General features: G+C 37.5%; 2 protein-coding genes and 1 non-coding gene across 3 annotated transcripts; 1 reads left to right on the top strand and 2 right to left on the bottom strand.

Moving 5' to 3' along the window:
* The first annotated feature begins 1,920 nt into the window (after positions 1 to 1,920).
* LOC141605374 (PHD finger protein EHD3) lies at positions 1,921 to 7,742 on the top strand. Its single transcript, XM_074424098.1, has 6 exons — positions 1,921 to 2,568; positions 4,096 to 4,341; positions 4,697 to 5,002; positions 5,881 to 5,970; positions 6,064 to 6,108; positions 6,460 to 7,742. The coding sequence occupies exons 1-6, from the start codon at positions 2,401 to 2,403 to the stop codon at positions 7,402 to 7,404; spliced, it is 1,800 nt and encodes a 599-aa protein (XP_074280199.1). The 5' UTR covers positions 1,921 to 2,400; the 3' UTR covers positions 7,405 to 7,742.
* Positions 7,743 to 9,672: 1,930 nt separating this feature from the next.
* Positions 9,673 to 9,744, bottom strand: TRNAK-UUU (transfer RNA lysine (anticodon UUU)). Its single transcript has one exon. It is a non-coding gene; the product is annotated as a tRNA-Lys (tRNA).
* Positions 9,745 to 16,370: 6,626 nt separating this feature from the next.
* Positions 16,371 to 21,173, bottom strand: LOC141605373 (uncharacterized). The gene is made up of 5 exons (XM_074424097.1): positions 20,873 to 21,173; positions 18,736 to 18,874; positions 18,043 to 18,074; positions 17,750 to 17,836; positions 16,371 to 16,843 (listed from the first exon to the last, which is right to left on the bottom strand). Exons 1-5 carry the CDS (start codon positions 21,101 to 21,103, stop codon positions 16,688 to 16,690), a joined length of 645 nt encoding a protein of 214 aa, XP_074280198.1. The 5' UTR covers positions 21,104 to 21,173; the 3' UTR covers positions 16,371 to 16,687.
* Positions 21,174 to 22,223: the final 1,050 nt, after the last annotated feature.

Below are 22,223 nucleotides of genomic sequence, written 5' to 3'. Positions count from 1 at the left end.
CAATTGAGCTTCATCTTCTCACGAATGCTTGAATAATTCTTCCATTATCTTGCAATATCTTGATCTGTGATTGAGAGCTTGATCACAATAAGTTCTTGTATACTTTCAACACAATCCTTTAAGCTTTGCAAATAATAAGTCTAATTTGAAGAGATTAAACGAACAATTACGCGCAATGAGTATATATAATATAAAGTACTCTTTACATCATCAAAACATAAACATATACTCTACATGGTTCAACATTTTGGCACACACCCTCTGACATAACCAACAAAAATCACCTTCACAAAAATCACCCCCACAAAAATTACCCTCCAAGGAACGCTCCGCCAAGTTTCACTCGAGATCCCGAAATCAACGACATTTAGAGAGACGACGTAGATGACATCTACATCACTATAGCAAAGGGAAAGCAAATCGAAGAAGTCGATTATCTCACCCGATCTGGGCGTCCCTACCAAAACCCAAATCCTAAGGCAAACAATCCCACGACGCCCGGCGATCACTTCGTCCCCGACATTGACAATCAACCAAAAATCCCAGAAAATTCCTCCTCAAGCAGTTACAAAAGGTCAAAGCCAAAATATCTATCTGGCAGCTGATAGTCACATCATTTGAGCAGTGACAAGCCTTACTCCAAGCACTGGGAAAATTAACCGTACCATCCACCTCCTCACCTGAAGAAGTGGTAGCTCTCATGACAAGAGACGTCCCCGAGTTGAACGACCCTGTAATATTCTCCGACGAGGATATCCCCCTCCCCCCCCCCCCCCTTTCGGGGCTAACCACATCCTGTCACTATACATAACCATGCAATGTTTAAAGAAGAATGTGCCCATGGTTCTGGTAGACGAGGGTTCCGTTGTGAATGTCATCCCTCACAAAACTGCTCAGAAATTGGGAATCAAGGAAGCTGACCTTGTCCCAACCAACCAAGGAGTCCGTGCCTACGACGGTACTCGCCGCAAATTCGCAGGTCTCACCACCTTAATCATCGCAACCGGACCTCTGGAAAGACAAGTCAGCTTCCAAGTGTTCGACATTGAAGCATCATTCAACATGCTCATGGGACGTCCACGGATCCATGCCACCAAAGCCGTCACATCCACCCTTCACCAGAAAATTAGGATCCCCTTCAACGGGAAAACAATTACCATTCCTGCATCCCCATTTCGCGCTTTCATGGAGAAAGGGATAACCTATCAAGTAACCGAGGAAATCGACAATGAAATGTGGAGGTTCCAAGCCATGAACGCCCTAACCGATGACCCAACACCTTTTGACCGCGATCCATTCTCAAACCTCACAGTTAACCGCATTATGATGCGTAAGAGATATGCACCAGAAAACCTACAAAATAGTGTTTGACCCAACTTTTATTTTTCTAGTTACAAAAGCACTTATAAAGCTAGGCCAAACAGCCTCTATAACTTATGCTATTGTTTATGATAAGATCAGATATTGTATTGAGATTCACTAGTATAAAAAGACTTATATGACATTCATTTTACAAATTTAAAAAACAAATTTAATTTTCTAAAAAATTAAAATAATATTTTATTCTTCACGAATGTTGCACTAGATTACCCTGAATATGTAAGGTCCAAGTATCCGAAATTCCAAGGAACGCGAATTTAGGCCTTGTTCTTTCGCCTGGAAAGAGCTGAACGGAGTTTAGTTGAACTTGAGCTGAACTGAATTTAACGGAGTTGAACTGAACTAACCTAAACTGAAATAATAGTTAATTTGTGAAAAAATGAGTTTAATTGAACTAAAATAAAACTATACTAAACTAAACTAAAGTAAAATAAACGGAAATTAAATTCAAAAAAATAGGCCTCTTACTCATAGGAGAGCCCTTCTTGCATAGCCAAGACTCCAAGGGTCCGTAAGTTCCACATGAGTCTCTAGCCCCTTGTTGAACAACAAAACAATATAGTACCCCACACACTCAAAAATTTCAAATAAAACAACGCATCCCCCCAAAATAACTCTCCCAAAAGATAAACTAAGCACATCCCGCCCCCCTTCTCTCTCTCTCTCTCCGCCGTAGCAACCACCACACCAACCACCGTCATATCTCCCCTCTCACCATCATTACCACACCTCCTTTCCACCACATACACATCCTCTCTCTTACTTGCTCAATTTTTGTACCGCCTCAACTTCCTATGCTTATCAACATCTTCTACTCCAATTTTACTTCCACTAATTACTCTCCATTCACTGCAAGATTCGTCTAATTACTTCAAGTTTCAGTATTTACTGCCGCAGTTACTGTCTTGGTGGATTTACTTTGCTAGTAGTTACACTATTGGTTACTGACTTACTGGATTTCCGATTTTAGTTGTTATTTTTAATTTGGGGGTAAACCCTAATTTAGTACTTTTGGTAGATATGGTGATTGAAAATGGTGTAGGAAACGGAAGTTCAAGTGGAAGTGATGGCGCTTCGCTCCGTACTTATAAGCGTCGAAAACGTTCCTCTATTTCTGCTTCCAATTTCATTGATTTGGATAATATTCCGTCTTCTCCATTGCCGTTCTTTGCGTCTTTGGACGATAAGGTTCGGTTTCTTTACTATCTTGCGTTTTATTGTGTTTGCATTTGTGCGCTTTTCTTGAACTTTGATTTGATGTGTGTAAGTTTGCTATATAAAATTTCTAGTGCTTTTGGTTTATGAACTCGGAACGTAGTTTAGGTTGTGATTTTTGTGAGCCTGTGAGTATTCTGGATGTGATTCGGGTTTTCTTGCACTAATGTGGGTAAGAGGATGTAGGTGAATGTCTAATGTCTAATAGGCAAAGGTTATACTGATAATTGAATCAGTATATGCTGAGATTGCGATTAACTTGGTTAATATCCCGATTAGAATTGACAGTCATTCATCACTTGTAATGCGAAAAGGTAGGGGAAGCTGGACGTGAAGAGGGGTGGTAAGAGTGTGCAAGATACTAGTGTAGAAAAGAAATACAAATTATGAATATAAAATCGGAAAGATGACAGGAAAGGACAAAGGATGCATAAATCAATTTGTTGTTTTGACGAGTGCGTTATTTACTGATGGTGGAATTGAATGCATTGAAAAGTCAGGAGTAGATGAACTTAATAATCTCTTTCGAGGGGAAGACTTGAGCTCACTTAGGCATATGTATTGGTATTCGGTTTTGCCATCTTGCAGATCGGTCTGATCACTCTGATCTACGTAGCTTACACCTCCTGCAGAGATTTCTTCTCCAAAGCCCACACGATTCCCCCTCATTGCAGCTAAGACTTGCTGTCTCACTCCGGACTCATCCTCTTTAGTCTTCAACCGACCCCTATCTCCTCACCTAGGTTACTTCGACTCTTTGCTTTTAGGACCGTACCTCTGTCGACTTGACATGGCATGGATATAGGTGTGGATTCTGTACCCGACACTTATTAATCGGACACTTCTCCTAAGAGAGCTAAAGTAGTGAGTCTCGCACCCCTAAAGTATTGAAAGAGTATTTATAAGGCATTTTAGTATATTATATATAATGATTTTAAATCTTAATTTTCAAAATTCTTCCCATTATATTTGAAAAAGATTGAAATATTTCAAATTTGTAAGTGTGTTTTTGCTTTGAAGAAGTGTCCCTGCACCCGTATGCTGTATCCTTATTTTAGGATCCAGTGTCTAATTTTTAGTCATGTCGAATCCGACAATTGGATATATGTATTCGTGTCCAACACTTGTACCTAAGTCCGAGTAATTGAGCCCCTGACTGGATGCCACTTGTTATGAAGTTTATGCTGCAACACAGATGTGATCTGTCCTATTATAATGTAGGACAAAATTATTCTTTTCTCAGCCTGATTTAAGGAATGTGTATGTTGGTGACTAGCAGTCTAACTGTGGGTGTAGATAGCGGAATTAGTTTTTGAAAGGTCTAGGGAATGAGGCATTTGAAAAGGGATAATTTTAACATGCTTCTGGTTTTGTTGCTGATGGCACTAGTTATACAAGCAGATTACTGGCTCTCTTTTTCCGTTCTTTTATGCTGTAATCATAACTTGGTTTCTGAATGCCTCTTACTACGACACATCTCCACTATCTGGTTTTATGCAGATGAATAAAGACTTAGTAGATGCAGGTTTACAAAAAAACTCTTCTGAACAAGTCTGTGATCAAAAGTTAAGTTGTCATCCTCTTCTCAATGGTTCTTCAGATGATTGCTCGTATCAGCAATGGAAACATGTACTGGAAAGCATATGTGAATCATTGAGACCTACTGAAGATGGAAATGGTGGTATACAGAACTCTGTCAAAGAAGCGCTTAAAAATCCTTATACGGGCCATGCAAAGATTGCTAAGGTACTTTATTCACCTGTACACCCCTTGATCCCCCAAAAAAAAAGAAAAAAAAAAGAAAAAAAAAAAAAAAAAGATAAAAGATAAAAGAATGTCCTGCATTGTGAAAAACTTCATATGTGGTGGTGTCAGCATTTCTGCTATTTTAGGGGCAAGATTTGCACATCTGACTGATAGGCAATACTATACCATATCTTGTATTTTCTATGGGCATGTTTAGATCATTGTATGGGTGTTTTGTTTGGTTTCAACTTTCAATGTTAGAGACACACAAAACTCAAGTACTCAGTGTGCATTGATTTACCATGATACCTATCTGTTTTCTCTTCTAATTTTTTTGTTACTTGCTACAATGCAGGAAAATGTTGATGATCATGATGCCAGCAAATTTGATCTTCACAGGTGTACAAATGGAGGACTTTCAACTGCAACCTCTAATAGATCCACTAGTGAGTCTAATCACTCAACTGTTTCTAGGCGGTGTGATTGTGCTCTTTCCAAACTTTTGATGTCGGGAACATTTGCCTCATTATGCAAGCTGTTATCTGAAAATTTTCATGGAGTAAAGATTGACAAACTTTTAGACTTCAATCTTATTGATCTACGGATGAAAGATGGGACATATGAGCGTTCACCTACACGGTTTTCATTGGATATCCAACAGGTACTCTATTCTTGTTGAATGTGATTTTATTCTATATTCTTGTTGAATGTGATTTTAGCGACACAAGTTATGCTTCTGATGTCCTTTTGATGTCAAAGTAGTTTTGTGAGCTTGATTCTACTTTAGAAGAATGCTTAGTTCCCTAAAAACAACAAACTCCGATGCTAGGAATTTGGTCCAATGCCTTCTATATTGTTGTTAGGGATTGGGGTTTTGCCTTCATTATTAAGGATGGAAGGTAGCTGTGTAGGCATGTTCACATTTGGTGGAAGATTGTCAAGTAGTACAAAAAATTTTTCTCTTAGAGTGTGACTTCAGGTAACAAGGGGAAAAAATAGCGTTACTTCTGTTGATGATGTTATGTCCTCAATTGTTTTTTTCTGTTTATACTTTTGGTTCTTCCAAATCTCTCTGTGTTTAATCGTATAATGAAGATAATTTTCTGTATGGAAACTATAAAATTAGTACTAAATTTTAACCAGGAAAATGTTTATAACAGAGCATTGATTGAATATGTCAACCGTTCTTCCTTGCCTTGATTCGTTGCCTAAATCTAATTCGGTATGACACTGTTCCAGGTCTGGTAGCACAGGTGTTGATAAGTGTCTTTAATAAGACGTCTGCCAACAACAGACAACAACAATATCATTGCCCCATTGCCTCAATAGCCTATTGTGAGGGTAATGGTTAATGAGGGAGAGATGTACCCAACATTTCCTTGTTGAAAACATACCCATAACAAAAATTGTGTCGAGAAGTGCCATTGAGCGATAGATGTTATTCCGTCAGTTACTAGGAGCAAAAGTCATCTTATTATTTGGCTAGATTATATTTTGCTTTTATGGTGATAACTCCGTGTCTTTGGACTGGCGCTGCAGTTATGGGGAAGGCTCAATTCAATCGGTAAAGAGATGGTTTCTCTTTCGAACAATCTGTCAGAGCTGTCTAGGGCCTTTTGTCATGAAATGGTGAGAGCCTGGATTTTCTTAATTACTGTTTCTATCTTCCATTAATGTTTTCTGTTTCTACTTTGTTGGATATTAATTATGGATTTTTATCAGGGAGGAGGCACAGATCTTGACACGTCAAGTGGCAGAAAACCTGAGGTAAACAGGCTATTAACGTATTTTACAAGTTGGTAATGCTGTAAGTGACAACATGCAGGATCATGTCATTGGTTAGGTGGCTAGTGGTGATTAGTTCTCTGTGGGCTGTCTCTGAGAAGCACATTTTGTGACATCTCTTATGTTGCTGTGTATGCGTGCGTGTGTGGGTGTGTCACGCCCGTACGTTTGTGTGTGTGTGTGGTCTTCAGTCTTAGCGTGTCATTTTTTTAATAAATAGAAGTTATCTTGATCTTACTGCCAGTCTGCCATTAAGACTTGCATCTAAATTGTTTTGCTCATTGGTTGGTCTATCAGTCTCTTACACTGCTTGCTGGTATTTGTTACACACAGGCATCTGCAAGGGATTGTAAATTTCACATTAAGCAGGAAACTCCAGACACTTCTGTTTTTAGCATTTGCAAGCAATGTGGACAGAGCTCCGATGAGAGAGATTGTCTTGTATGTGATTCATGTGAAGCAATGTTCCATGTTTCCTGCATAGAACCATCTATCAAAGAAATACCCCATAAGAGTTGGTTTTGTGCCACTTGCACTTCTAGTGGTGTAGGATCTCCGCATGAAGATTGTGTTGTCTGTGATAGATTAATTGCCAATTCCAGAGTTCATGGCGGAGTCAACACTGCTCCTATATATGACGAAACACTTGATGAAGAAGAGGGTTCAGACGGTATTATAGAGACCGGGCCGCAAGTGTTCAAAGGAAGCAAGTGTTTACCATGTAAATCATGTGGCAATAACTTAAAGAACGGTGAAGAGTTTTTCATTTGTGAACATCGTTTCTGCCAATTCAAATATTATCACATTGAGTGTTTGAGTAGCAAGGAGTTAAAATCATATGGTCCTCATTGGTATTGCCCTTCTTGTCTTTGCCGGGTTTGCCTTACTGACAAGGATGACGATGATATTGTGATGTGTGATGGGTGTGACCATGGATACCATATTTATTGCATGAACCCTCCACGAGCGTCTATACCTCGGGGTAAGTGGTTTTGCCCGAAATGTGATGCTGGAATAAAAGCAATACGCAAGGTCAAAAAGTTGTATGAGGATGTGGAAAGGCTTAAGAGAGACGAGGATCACGATGGCAAGGTCCAAAAGTTGTACGAGTATGTGGAAAGAGTTAAGAGAGATGGAGGGAGTCAGGATCCCGTTGGTGGTTCAGATAAATCAAATTTGGAATCTTTAGCTCAATCCGGCGGAATGGATATGCTTTTAACTGCTGCTATATCACTTAATGGTGAAGACGGTTTCAGTGGAAAAGACGATAAATGTTAATGGAGCAAGGTATGTGGAATTGAAGTGCAGATTGATCAGGGCACTGTAATTTTTTGTTGTACGCTACTCTCTTGCAGTCATTTTGATCTAAAATTGTGCATGGCCTGACAGAATGTATATTTCTGACTGGTGACCTATAAAACAGTTACGCCGACAGTCTGACTAGGCTATTTTTGGTAAGATGAGAACTAAGGATCTAGTGTAGATTGAAGTTGATGTACTGATTTGACAGTGATGTTTTTCGGGTAAATGTAACCCCATTACTATTGTAGTAACTTGTAACAGGAATAGTAATAGAAATGCAAACATTCTGCAATGAAGATGGCCTTTTGCTAATATATGCTACAGAGTATTTTCCTCGGTCATAGACTCATAGCCTTGTTTACGAGATCAGTAAGTTTTATTTTGCGGTTTCTCAGGTCAGACTGACATTTTTGTCATGTCCTTGATGCAAAACTAAGCAGTCAAGAATTTGGTCAAAGGTGTTGTATTGTCTTTTGTCTATATACTATATTTTCCCTGAGTCCTGGCTTTGATAAACTGAAGAATCTGAGATGTTGAATGGAGACTATGTTGTTGGGTGTTAGAAGAAGCGCGTTCATTATTTGAATAGGAAAAAGTACGGTACGAAAGAATGGATGATATCTTTCTTTCGAGCGTTAATGATTTTTATCTATGTCGGACTCATGCCTAAAAGGTTTCTAATGAAAATTCATGATGGTTATCCCAAATCGGTTTAAAAGTATACAAATTCTCATTATAGAAGGACACTATCTCAGAGTACACAAATTTTTATTATAGACAAGATATTATCTGTGTATAGCAATAGACGAATAGTGTCCCTCTCACAATGAAAGTGGGTAGTGCAAGTTGGCGGGAAATGGATACCCTCACTTACCCTCCCACTTTAATTTTGTGAGAAGGCCACTATCTGTCTATAGCTATAGACGGATAGTGGCCGTCTATAATGATTGTTTGTAATCATTGTTCTTACTAAGATTTAGAATTGATTTGTTAGAGCTAATCACATTCTAAACAGTTCCTTACATTTTGAAAACTCTACAACACGAATAACAATATTATCCATCAACAAAAAAACATTTCTATCAAAATAGAAGGAAAAAAAGAGTTTTATTTAGCTGGTTATCGAAATGTACGGTGTAATTTCACAAAAAAATGATCATTTTATAATGAATAGTGATCACTTTTAAACACTTTTAAAAAGTGGTCATTTACTCATTTATAGGTAATAAATAAAAGTGGTCACTATTTACCATAAAATGACCACTTTTTTGTGTCGATACATTTTTCGACAGTCGTAGATTAGAATTTGCATACCAATAATAGAATAAGAACAAATAATGATTTAAGTAATTGTAAATGAGAATAAAGGACGTGTTTATGGTCGAGGTAATGTTGAATTCAACCACCTAATGTGTTAGAACCCTTGACGTGATTCTGGATTGCTAATTGAAATTCCTGGTAAACTAAACTTGCTTAGACTTTTGTGACGTAAATTAGCTTCTTCATTTACAATATTACGTCCATCAACTAATATAAAACGGAGATTAACAGTGAAAACTATTGGAAATTGCTAAGAAATTAATCATGAAATGCTTCTACTTAAGCTACTCCGTTCACTATAAAAAGGCAGCCAAAATGAGCTCTTAAACAGACGAGTAACAAACCTTCCAAAATCACTCATAACTTTATAATAACTTGTGCTATAATAATTAATATTCCCTCGGATATGTCGGGTGGATATAATAAGTATACGAATTATGCAGATTCTAGTCCTCCTAAGCGGGGAGGCATAATATGGAAGATACTTTGCTGTCGCTTCTTTGTGTAATACTCCGTAATAATGTTACGGAGTATTTTCGTATAAGAATGGTTTATGTTAAGAGCTAATAACTGAGTAACTTGTACTATTTGTTTTCCTTTTGTTTTCCGTATTAGAGTGATTTATGTTTCGTTGTTCACTTACAATTGTTCGTCCCATATTGTTTGTCAATAAAATTAATTGGTATTTTGTTTAAATGTCTATTTTTGCCTTTTTGGTGTAAAAGCAAACTTGTTATACATTTATTATTGATCGTATCATCTTTCATTTTTTCAATTCGTTTCATGTCCTTTGCTTATCAATTGTGTCTCCTTAAATTACATCAGCTATTAATTAAAAAATACAGGGGGAAGCAAAGTCAGTAGATCAGTAAAAACGCCGTCTGTGGGGATCGAACCCAAGCAAAGTCAGTAGATCAGTAAAAACGCCGTCTGTGGGGATCGAACCCACGACCACGTGGTTAAAAGCCACGCGCTCTACCACTGAGCTAAGACGGCAACTTGATAGATAACTTGTTTTATTATATTTGTCGTATGCTAACCAAAACCACACTAAAAGTTCACAATACAAGGTTTTTTGAATAAAATTTAGGGTTATTTAATGGTAATACTCTGAACTATTATGCTACTTCTCAAAATACTCCATACTTCAAATTAACTGAGAATATAACAAACTAATGCACTCATCTCCCTATAATGAAACATGTGGAAGGGTTACCTGTTAGACAGGTTACCTTATGTTTTTTTTTTTTTTTTTCTAATTTTATTCCCTCTAACCTTTCTTCTACCTTCACTCTAGCTACCTTGCATCTCTTTAACACCATTGTTGATCCTTGTTCAATCTCCAAGACACCATTAAACCTACTACCCAATTGATTAAAATTGCAGTTTAGATCCCGTCTCTCGTCTCTGCCTCAAAGAACCAGAAACTCGGGGAAAAAAAATACAAGGATTATTATAATTAACTATACAGCCCACCCAACATGTTTTAATGGATCTCACTGACATATCAAGCCAACAGAATTAACTATACATCATCAAAATAACACGGATTATAACCGGATAAGAGCATAAACGACGACTTCAAAGACACCCAAAGTTGTTGCACTTAATTAATGCATCTTCAATACTCCCAACAAATTGTTAGAAGACAGATCTAGGTGTTTCAAACTAATGCAAGATTTGCCAAAGTATGGAATATCATTTGAGAAATTGTTAGAAAACAGATCCAAGTAGTTCAAGTTAGAACATTTATGAAGTGAAAAACTTCCCAATAATTTATTCCATTTTATACCCAAATGACTCAAATTTGCACAGCCGTTTAGCACCCAGAGTAACACTTCCTCCACATTGATTTGATTTCCTAAAACATCCAATGTTTCTAAAGAAATACCAAAATCTGAACCCTTCAAAAACTTGGTAGAATCCAATAAATTGAATGAAAAATTGAGAGTATTTAGTGAAGAACTAAAGACGTGACAGAGCAGTAAACAGGCAAAGAAAAAGAAAGATTAAGGATTGTTATTATTGAATAAAAATAAAAATGAATGATAGAATAATACAACCTATGTCAATATATACAAGGAGAAGATATCTACTTGCCTTAGGTTAAGCCTATAATTAAGGCTACAAAATATACGCTTAACTAAATATGGATATCATATATTTACATAATATTTCAATACTCCCCCTCAAGTTGGAGCACTTGGCAAACTAATGCCCAACTTGGAACATAGATAATGAAAAGCTTCTCCGTCTAACGCCTTGGTAAAGATATCCGCTAGCTGATCTTTACTCCGTATGTAAGCAGTGGAAATGGTTTTATTCAAAATGTGATGTCGAACAAAATGGCAATCTATTTCAATGTGCTTGGTGCGATCATGAAATACGGGATTTTTAGCAATATCAAGAGCTGCCGTGTTATCACAAAAAAATTTAATGGGGGTGTCATGTATAATACCAAGTGAGCTTAGAAAAGACTTTAGCCAAATAACTTCACTTGTCACAGCTCTCATGGCTCGGTATTCACCTTCCTGCGAGTTGACGGGGCCACGCTTGTTTGCTTTTTAGCTTTCCATGAAATGGGTGAATGTCCCAACGTAACAAAATAGCCTGTTAATGATCTCCTCGTTAACGGACATCTCGCATAATCAGAATCCGAATAGCCACGCAATAATAAGTCATTATCTCGGCCTATGACTATACCTTTACCCGGGTTTCCTTTAATGTAGCGAATAGCCTTCAAAGCTGCATCCATGTGCTCTCTCCTTGGAGCATGAACAAATTGGCTTAGGATGTGAACCGCGTACACCAAATCTGGTCTAGTAATTGTCAAATAAATGAGACGACCCACCAAACGTCGATACATCATAGGATCACGCAGTAACTCTCCTTCGGCCAAAGCCAAAGAATGGTTTGGTTGCATTGGTAAGTCGGCTGGCTTAGCTCCTTCCAAACCCGCTTCTTTTATAATTTCAATAGCATATTTTCTTTGGCTAAGGAAGAGGCCCTTTGAACTACTTGCAACTTCAATTCCAAGGAAGAACTTTAGTCGGCCAAGATCCTTGATACCGAAACTCTTATCAAGAAAAACCTTGAGACGCGAGCTTGCTTCTTCATTATCACTCACAATTATCATATCATCGACGTAAACCAAAAATCCAATGAAAATGCCGTCTTTATTGTAAGTAAATAACGAATAATCCGCTAAAGATTGAATGAACCCATACCTTGTCAATGAATTAGTCAATTTGGCAAACCAATTCCTCGATGCTTGTTTGAGCCCATACAAAGACTTCCTCAACATGCAAACTTTAGTGGAATTTCCTTTCTCGAAACCCGGTGGCAACCTCATGTAAACTTCCTCCTCCAAATCTCCATGAAGAAAAGCGTTATTCACATCTAATTGTGTGATGGACCACCCCTTCGAAACAGCTACTGCAAGCAAGCAACGCACACTCGTCATCTTCGCAACGGGTGCAAAAGTCTCATGGTAATCGATTCCCTCAACTTGCGTGTATCCTTGTGCAACGAGTCTGGCTTTGTATCTCTCAATGGACCCGTCTGCCTTAAGCTTTACTTTGTAAACCCATCGACATCCGATTGGTTTCTTACCCTTTGGGAGATCAACTACTTGCCATGTACCATTAGCTTCAAGAGCATCAAATTCCTTTCCCATCGCATCTTGCCATTCTTTAACTTTGGATGCCTCATTATAATTCCGCGGTTCTTTTATTGCATCCACTTTTGCCAAAAAACTCCTGTAATTGGCAGAAAAATAATCGGTAGTAACATAATTAACCAAAAGATAACGAGTACCTCTCTTTGGGGACGTCGATTGAGATGAATGAGCAGGGACAGTGGGGTCTATTAGGCGCGTGGATTTACAGTAGTAATCTTTCTTCCAATACGGTTCAAATTTTTGACGCGCACCTCTTCCCTCTGTCTCGGGTACAGTACCAGTAACGCCATTAGAGTCAGTCGTTTCTGCTGCATTATTATCAGTACCCGCACCTGCACTGTCAGAAACTGTCGCATCTGTTGCATTATCTGCATCAGTTCCTGATCTGGGCGCACTTCCAGTAACATCAACAGCACTTTCATTTTCAACTCCTATTTTGTGCTGAATGTTGCTGGTATCATTAGAAGCTTCCTCAACAAACTCATTTTGAACAAAAATAGGTATTTCAGGTGTATGATTGTCATGTGATTCCTTCGTGACTTCCCCATTTGCAAAGTGGAAAATATGTTCATAAAACACAACATCTCTCGACTCGAAAATTTGCTTTTTCTTCAAGTCATATACTCTCCATCCTTTCTTGCTACTAGGGTATCCCACGAAAATGCACCTTTTACCCCTCTCATTAAATTTATCTTTTGGCCTATCTTTATTATGGACATAGCAAATACTTCCAAAAACCCGAACATTATCAAAACATGGTCGTTTTCCATACAAAATTTCAAAAGGTGTGAGCCCATCAAGAATGCGAGTAGGTGTTCTATTTATTAAATACGCAGCGGTCAAAACACACTCACCCCAAAATTCAATGGGCAAATTCCCTTGAAAACGAAGTGCTCTAGCTTTCTCTAAAATGTGTCTATGCTTCCGTTCCACCCTACCATTTTGTTGTGGGGTGTCAACTTGACTAGTTTGGAAAAGGATACCATGTTCATTATAAAAGGCTTTCATAGTATTTGACAAAAATTCCGTCCCATTATCACTTTGTACTACCTTAACATCTTTATTAAATTGTCTCTTGGTCATTTTGCAAAAATTTATCAAGAGGTCATTAACTTCTCCCTTGTCACGCATCAATTTAACCCAAACAGAACGACTTTTATCATCAACAATGGTAAGAAAATACTGTGCTCCCGACAAACTTTTGGTGTGGTACGGTCCCCAAATGTCACAATGAATGAGAGCAAATAAATCCGTACTCCTCTTATTATTTAATTTAAAAACTGAACGAGTTTGCTTGGCCCTACAACACGGGTCACAAATATTGCTAGAATTCCAAGATAAATTAAAACCAACTAAATCTGAGAAAAGAGGTAAAATACTATTAGATGGGTGTCCAAGGCGCTTATGCCACAAGCTTGAATTTGCACCAACGCTTGCTTGTGCCGCCGTGTTTCTTCTCTCGCCCTTGAAATAATAGACCCCATCACTTTGCTCACCCCTCCCAATCTTCATCCTCGTAGATTGGTCCTGTATAACACAATGGTCATTATAAAAAGTCACAACGCAATTATTTTCTGTAATTAATTGTTGTATAGAAATTAAATCACAAGTTAAAGTTGGCACGTAAAGGACGTCTTTTAATATAAAATTGTCACTTAATGTTACGGTGCCATGTTCTTCTGTCACAATTTGTGACCCATCGGGAAGGCTCACAGTCGACTTCATACCGCGCCAAATCTCGCCAAGCAAATCTCGCCTACCTGTCATATAATGCGAGCATCTGCTATCGAGTAACCAATGGCCATGACTATCTTTACTCATACCTGATTTTGATGAATTAACTTCACTTTTACCACCTAAAAGTGATCGCAACTGAGCCATTTCGGCTTGCGTGAACCCGTGCTTTCCATCATCACTGGGTGTTGTAGCAGCGTTGGCATGCTGATTTGAATCGAGTTTATTGCCTGAACCGCCTGTCATCTCGGAAAAAAAATTGTGTTTGTAAAAAAAAATCAGGATCAATACTCTGCTCTGATGCCATAAAGACGTGACAGAGCAGTAAACAGGCAAAGAAAAAGAAAGATTAAGGATTGTTATTATTGAATAAAAATAAAAATGAATGATAGAATAATACAACCTATGTCAATATATACAAGGAGAAGATATCTACTTGCCTTAGGTTAAGCCTATAATTAAGGCTACAAAATATACGCTTAACTAAATATGGATATCATATATTTACATAATATTTCAATAAGAACACGAACTTAAGTGTGACAAATCAAAGAAAGACCCATTATTTGAGTTATGAAATAGGTCAATTTATGGAATAAATTTCAAGCGGGTAGAGAGGCAGTAATGGAGGTCTAAAAAACAGGAGAGAAGAGAGAAAATTTAAACTGAAAAATATTGCAGTATCCATTGCATTTACAAGGGGAAGAAGATGAACATGGTAGTTGCTCATTCATGTACGCTTTTTACTCAATCATGGACTTTTTTTCATAATATTTCCATACACTACCCTTTTCTTAGAAAGAAAAAAAAAAAAGAGAAAAAAGAAAGAAACGTTCTCTATACCATTCCCAGAAACTTCATCAAACATTCAAATTAAACTCTCCCAAATTTGCAATTAGGAATATCAATTATCATAGTAGACAATAAATCATTTGTTTATCAATATGTGAATTAATTTTATTTGGATTAAACAAGAAATCATCTCAATTAGGGTTTGTCTTTTACAATTAGGGTCTTTTACAATGAAGGATGGTGGTGGGGACGGGATGGTGGTGATGTTTGGGAGGGGTTAGGTGGAGGCGACATCAGTGTCTTAGGTGGGGCGGAACGACGACGGTGGGGGAGGGTGGTGAATCTAGAAGGAGCGGTGGTGCAAGGGAAGGACGTGCATAGGAAAGTCAGGTGCTCCGGTTGGCGGGTCTTGCCGGAAAGTGACCGGACTCGCTAGGGAGGGGGCCGATCTGGGGACTCGCCTGGACGGTTCTTTGTGGTGATTGGTTGGTGGTTGTATTGGTGGTAGTTAGAGTGGGTAATTTGAGAGGATTTAATGAATTAAAATGGAAGTGTAAAAATAGAAGGGTATAATGGTCATTTATGTACATGATTAAGTAAATCATGTACATGAATGAACACCACCCTATAAAAAAGTGGGTCCCGACTATCATATTACCTGCTACTACATGTTAAAATGAGAGCAATTCTATTAAAAGGGAAGAGCTGGATTAGTGTGTTATATTCCCGGTTAATTTAAAGCACATAGTATTTTGAGAATGACCATAATAGTTTAGAGTATTCTCATTAAATAACCCTAAAATTTATGTAGACCATAATTCTCTAATTCTTACTTCGTAGAGTAATATTTTTGTCTCATTGGGGATGTATATGCTTTATGCTTATATAACTTGCTGAAACATATACTCGTCATGTGAGAACTATAAGTAGCGCAATTTTCATAAATACGGAAATTTCACCCTTTAATTTTGTCAGATTTTCATGGTACCCCTGTTTTTAAGAATCTGCTCATGGTATCATTGAGGTTCCTTTTTTTTGCTTATGATACCCCCTAATATAACGGCCGTTAAATGGAGGTTAAGTTTTGATGAGGTAGCAATAAATTAGTAATTAAAAATTACGGAAATTTCCAGTGGTACCCCTTAATTTTGACAGATTTCCCATGATACCCCTACTTTTCATTTTCATTTCATATTTATTAATAATTTTTAATTACTAATTTATTGCCACATCATCAAAATTTAACGGCCATCTAACCGCCGTTAGCCCGTTACATTAAGGGGTACAATGGGCACAAAAATAGAACCTTAAAGGTATCATAAACAAATTCTTAAAAATAGGGTACCATGAGAAATCTGACAAAATTAAGGAATACCATGGAAAATTTCCGTCAGAAATATAACAAAAGACGCAATTCGGAAAAACAAATCACCCTCACGTATATATTTGAACTCCGTCCTTACATACCAAAGGCACTGTGTAGATAGCTAAAAATCAAATTCAGTCGTAATATTTACATGTAATGATCTTAATCTACTCCTAAGCTTAAATTTCTAGCCTTTAACCGTGCTCATACATTCCCAGTTACTAGCTACTAAAAGCATATCTTTGTCTTCACATCAAACCAGCAAACAGAAGTCTTGTCAATCGATTTAGATTTCGGGAGCTTAGTTCATAATCTCATACTTCTGGTTATTTCTGAGAGAGTGAGAGCATATCATCTTGTAAGTACATTCATCTCCATTCTGAACCTGGAAGTTTGCTTTCACCTTCGTCGCCAACTTGATATCGGGATTTATCTGGGTTTAGGCCTGATGAATGAAGCAGCTTCCTCTTCTTCACTAGCTGTACGGCAGTTTGTCTATCATCACGTGCCTCGGACATTTCTGGCTGAAATCGTCAACATGTTCATTTTCTCAGCTACTCTCATTAACAACTAACTCCATTAAGTTGAACTGACCACATTTTTGTAGATGGCACAACTTTATAAGAAAAAAGTGACAAGAGTATATGCCAAGTGCAGGGAATAGGGAACAAAAAACAGTTTGATTCTACGGTTAACCGTGGTACATAGTTCTAGTTTTTCCCTCTTTATTTATTCTTTTTTTTTTTGTTATATGATCCACATATCATGTGTATGCCTGAAATAATATTACACTGTATTCCGATCTAAAAGAAAGAAAGCTTTAACATCAATTAATCTAAGTTATAGTAGATTGTTTCGAAATTTTATTTTATTTTGCTCTTAGATTCAAATATAATGGCTCGTTTAACCCTTATATTTCTAAAATTTCTGTGAACATAAAATGAACCATATGCATGTAAAAGATGACCATATTTGATGCACATTGTTAAAACGCTTTGGTCACATAACCTAAAAAGCGATGTTTTTTGGTGTAAGCAAGCGTGTAGACACTGGAACACAGATTTGAGAGGGTATTTTGCCCTTTCATGTTCAAAGTTAACCCAAAATTGGGCCAGCAAGAAAAATGCAGGAAATCCTTATAAGTAGTAGTGATGCGAATATAAGCGCTGGAATGCTGGATCTTAAATCTTACTCCCTCCGTTCCGGTCATTTGTTTACCGTTAGTTTTGGCACAATTATTAAGGAAATGGGAGGGGACCACTTGTGATTAGTGTTACTGCATGACAAGTGGATCATTACGAATATGGATGATCAAAATACTCATAAAAAACACCCCAAATATAGAAAGGTAAACAAATGAACGACACACCCTAAGATAGAAATGGTAAATAAATGACCGGGATGGAGGGAGTAATAGTTAATACTCGAACCTTGATAGCTAGGGCCTTGTCAAAACTTTCAATCGCAGTATCTGGCTCTCCAAAATTCAGCTGTGCTCTACCAAGGGTAGTCCATGCCTGAGTTACCAATCACAAATGAAACCGTTTCAGAAACCACCGATGGAGAAGAACACAAAAAACAAAAGGGAGCGGCACAATAAAGTATAGATCAACTGCAAGTATCAACTAGCTAATCAAGCAAAGTCATTCACGGTAAAACCCGTCAGTATGAAATCAACCCTATGGGATCGATTTACACCCGCAGAAAGTATAGATCAACTGACCTCAGCCCATTCAGGATCCAATTCAGTAGCTCCTGCAAGCCAAATCCAAATTAGTGAAAATGTCAAGGCTGTAACATAAATATAACTTTCATAATAGAAAAAAGTTAAGGTGACTCGTATGAGAAGTAGAAACAAGATGCACGCACATGAACAATTCCAACGAAGTGAAATTAGCTGGATATCTAAGACAACATTACCGCAGTGCCTATGGCAGTGTCAAAGGGGTCATATACTCTTATGTACATACCCCTCTATGTCGAAAACAAAAATGTGCTTGTTTCTAAATTATCCGTAAATGAAAATTATGTTAAAAAAATGCATCGGCTGAATTGTTAGATTTAGGCACTTGCTTAAGTTGCTTTCTCATGTCCGTTTGCCACTCCGCAATACAAGGCTTTTAGAGAGACATTTTGTGTTAACCATATTCCAAAAATATAGAGTAGCAAGACTTCTGTGCATATTAGGAAAATAGAAGCATTTTGGAGTTAACCATATTCTAAAAATAAAGAGTAGCAACTAGCATGACTTTGGCTCCATATAAGCAGCATAAATAAGTCTTTATCATAAAATAATCGAAAGATACTAAACTTAACCAAGTTTCCCAAGTTTAATTTTAATACACCAAAACTATTCATGCACATTGAAACACAAAATTCCCCAAGTTAAGACAACACAGAGAAGAGTGTAACACACGAGTTGCGGCCTTCAAAGCACCCCAAGCATCTCCAATTTCAAGCAGTACTTGAGCCTTCTGTTCATGTAAGACGGCCTTTTGTGGCATCAAATTAATAGCAGTTTCCCATTTTCCAAGTGCTTCTCGGTATTTACCATCCTTGAAGAGGAGGGAAAAAAAGCAACATAAGATTCTAAGCACAAAAAGTACTCAAATCAACAGCTAAATTCACCCAACTGTGAGTTCATAAGTTCTCTATTTAAGGAAGAGGCCAAGTGTTTAATATTGTGCTCATTTGACTTTGTTGGGAAACCGACGACAACTGTCATCATTAATTTCTCAAGTATACAAAAAGATAAAATGTAAAAGTTGTCTCCTTTGAATCAACAACACAAATATGCAATGGGATGTACATATTATTTCTGTGCATATTAGTAAAATACAAAATTTCATTGGAGACCAACTTAAGTTTAAGGCAGCCTCTTTCCATACTATGCACTACAATTAATGAAAAATTTAGTGACTATATTGTAGTAAAAAAAAAAAAAAAGGCAAAGAAACAGGAAACTGTAGTCACGCGATCAATTAAGGTTAAAGGAGACACATATGAGATAATTAGAGGGCCTATAGGAAAAGGACTAAAGAGAAGCCTAAGTTGCTCATCAGAAACTGTATTTTGAATGAGACTATTTTGTGAATTTGCTTTAACTAAAAACATAACATGTCATAACAATTGGACAACTCTATGATGTGTACTGCCAACTGCCGAGGCTGAAAGCCTGAATAAATATTACAACTTTAAGTGTGGCTATAGGAAATGGAACAAGCAAAGGGAGTGATACTTCAGAGGACCATAAATCCATATCCTGAAATATCAATGTTGAGCAAGAACTTCACAGCTACAGAGTAAAGGCGTACGTACTATGTACAGATACTACAGAACATGCTGTGTGCCTGTGTATCAATATTGCGAAGAGAGAAATGCGAGGCCGTTTCATTAGAAAATAGCAATATTAAACAGAGATTCACAAAGTCATATGGTGTTTAGTTTGAGAGGAGCTCTAAATTATAATATGTTAGACTCAATTTGAGGTGAATGTCCCAGTGCGTGTTCAGGTGTTAGACTAGGCAAAATTATAAAAAAATCTACTGTATTATTCTGGCTCACAATAAGGTGTTTAAATGTCATAAACGTGTTCTATAGTAGTGTCAAGTGTAAGACCCAGGAATGTGATATGAAGAGCTATAGGTTATAGTTAAAAGATCTGTTTAAGTGAATTACGTATCTATAGTTTCCGATTGTATGACGTAAACCGACGCCACATGACAAATCCCACATAGGAAAACTTTGATAGAAGGTCAGGGAAAATACAAGCCCAGCCAAATGACCACAAGTCCACAACAAGGCTACTGAACATGCATGGCATAAGTTTCCTACTATACTGTATTTTCAACACTTACAAAGTCCCATGTTGCATTAACAAGAAACATATATGTCCGTCACCAATCACCATTACTGCTTCCTCCTTTAAGGTACCATTTTATCGAGGATTGCCTCTGAGAAAATGTGGGATCCAAGACACTTAGAAACACATCTCCATTCAGAAAGCAAATTTCTGAATGTCCAAAACAAAGTTATGCCATGTGAAACTAATTTTATAGCTCACTCCAATTGATCCTATTCTCACTTGACGCATAACCCCGACATTCACCAACGAGGCACCCTGAAGAATAATACTCCGTAAACACTGTTTTCATCAGTGGCGGAACTAAGGGGTATTAACAAAATACTCCCTCCTAGTCGCTCATTTCTTTCCCCATTCATTTTACACAAGAAATAAGAAAATGATTTTGTACCACACAAAACACTCTACCACACGTGAAAATGAAAGAGGGAAGAAATGAGCGACTATACAAAATCCCAAAACCCATTTGACAAATGCATAATAATCAGTGGCGGAACTAAGGGGTATTAGGGATAGTCCCCCCAAACAACGGAAAATTTCAAAATTGTAGTTTAAACATTCTAATTAAAGTTGGTGCCATTGTTACTACAAATCCTGGTTACGCCACGAATACTAATTGATAAATATAATTGGCAATATCAAAACACAACAATTGAAATTTCAAAATTTAAAAACCAAGAAAGATACCTACCTCGGCAAGCTTGTTACCCTGCGCAAAAAAGTCATGAGCGAGTGAAGAATCAGAAGAGGAAGGGTTAGAATGATAAAGGGTTTTCGTGAGTTCATGGGAATTATTATCAGTACTATGATTGTTATTATTATTAGTAGTATTAGAAACAAGGGTTTCAAAAGGGAGATTAGAGGAAGGAGGTACTACAATGCGTTTGGTCCTATCCTTCTTTGTCTTCCATGTCATCTTCATCTTTTCTCTCTCTAATTCCTACGTTTCTGACTTCACCACCATCTCTATTTGCTAATTTAATAGCAAACCAGTTATTCGGGTCAGTTGTATATGGGTCAGCTAAGCATAGATCCAACTTCCATGTTAATAATTGAGTCAACCTAAATTGTGGTTTAAGATTAGAGGTGTTAACGAGCTAAGCTTGGCCTTGCTCACTTTGTACTCAAGAATCAAAGCTCGAGTTCAAGCCGATTTTGAGCTTATCCGAGCTTGAAAATAATGTGCACGTTATAAAGCTTGTGAGCTTTAAGTTTTAACGCGAACTTGAGCCAAACTCGAGTTTATATAAAATTCTATTTTTTTTTTGTTTTTTTTTTCTTTCGATATTTTCAATAATAAGACTCAAAAGGTTATATTTAAAATATATTTGGCAATTAGTGAGACATTTGATATGTACGATACAAAAATATAATTATGATAAAATATTTTTTTATAGAATATGAGTAATATCTTATGTAATCACAAGTTCGAGCCGCTCGCGAGCTTTCCAAGTCGAGCCAACCTTTGCTCGACATAACTCGTTAGGAGCCCGAGCCGAGTTTTGACCGAGCCGATCTCGAGTGGCTCGTGAGCTGTCTCGTCTCATTAACATCCCTATTTGTGAAGACATATATACGTCTTAAATTTAAAATGCTTTAAGTAGCGTAGATGAGATAAAAGTTGGTTGTCTATTTTTTTTTGCGGGGCCCCCGTAGGGGTTATATCATATCATTAACATCATTGAAAATAGCATCGACAATGTGTTGAGGGGCCTCTTCAGACCAGAACCGCCTCCCCACAATCCACGGACTCGAATGAGCTACCAAATGAGCCACACAATTCGACTCTAGTCTAACAAAAGAGAAAAAAACTGAACTAAAACTATTACATAAAAAGAAAATATCATCATAAATACGAAAGATGTCCGCTCTTCCCTGCTTCTTGTCCTGGAGGTCTTTGATAACTAATAAACAATCGCTTTCCACAATAATTCTCGTGTGTCCTATACGCCTCGCCTCCTTCATCCCAAGAACAATAGCCTCTGCTTCCGCCCTCTTCACGTCACGAGTTATGTGTTCCTGCACCGTCACATCCCAAGCAA

This window comes from Silene latifolia, chromosome 10 (assembly GCF_048544455.1).
Source record: "Silene latifolia isolate original U9 population chromosome 10, ASM4854445v1, whole genome shotgun sequence".
Lineage (NCBI taxonomy): Eukaryota > Viridiplantae > Streptophyta > Magnoliopsida > Caryophyllales > Caryophyllaceae > Silene > Silene latifolia.
Note: the sequence above shows the minus strand (reverse complement) of the source record. Positions and strands in the feature narration are given on the sequence as shown.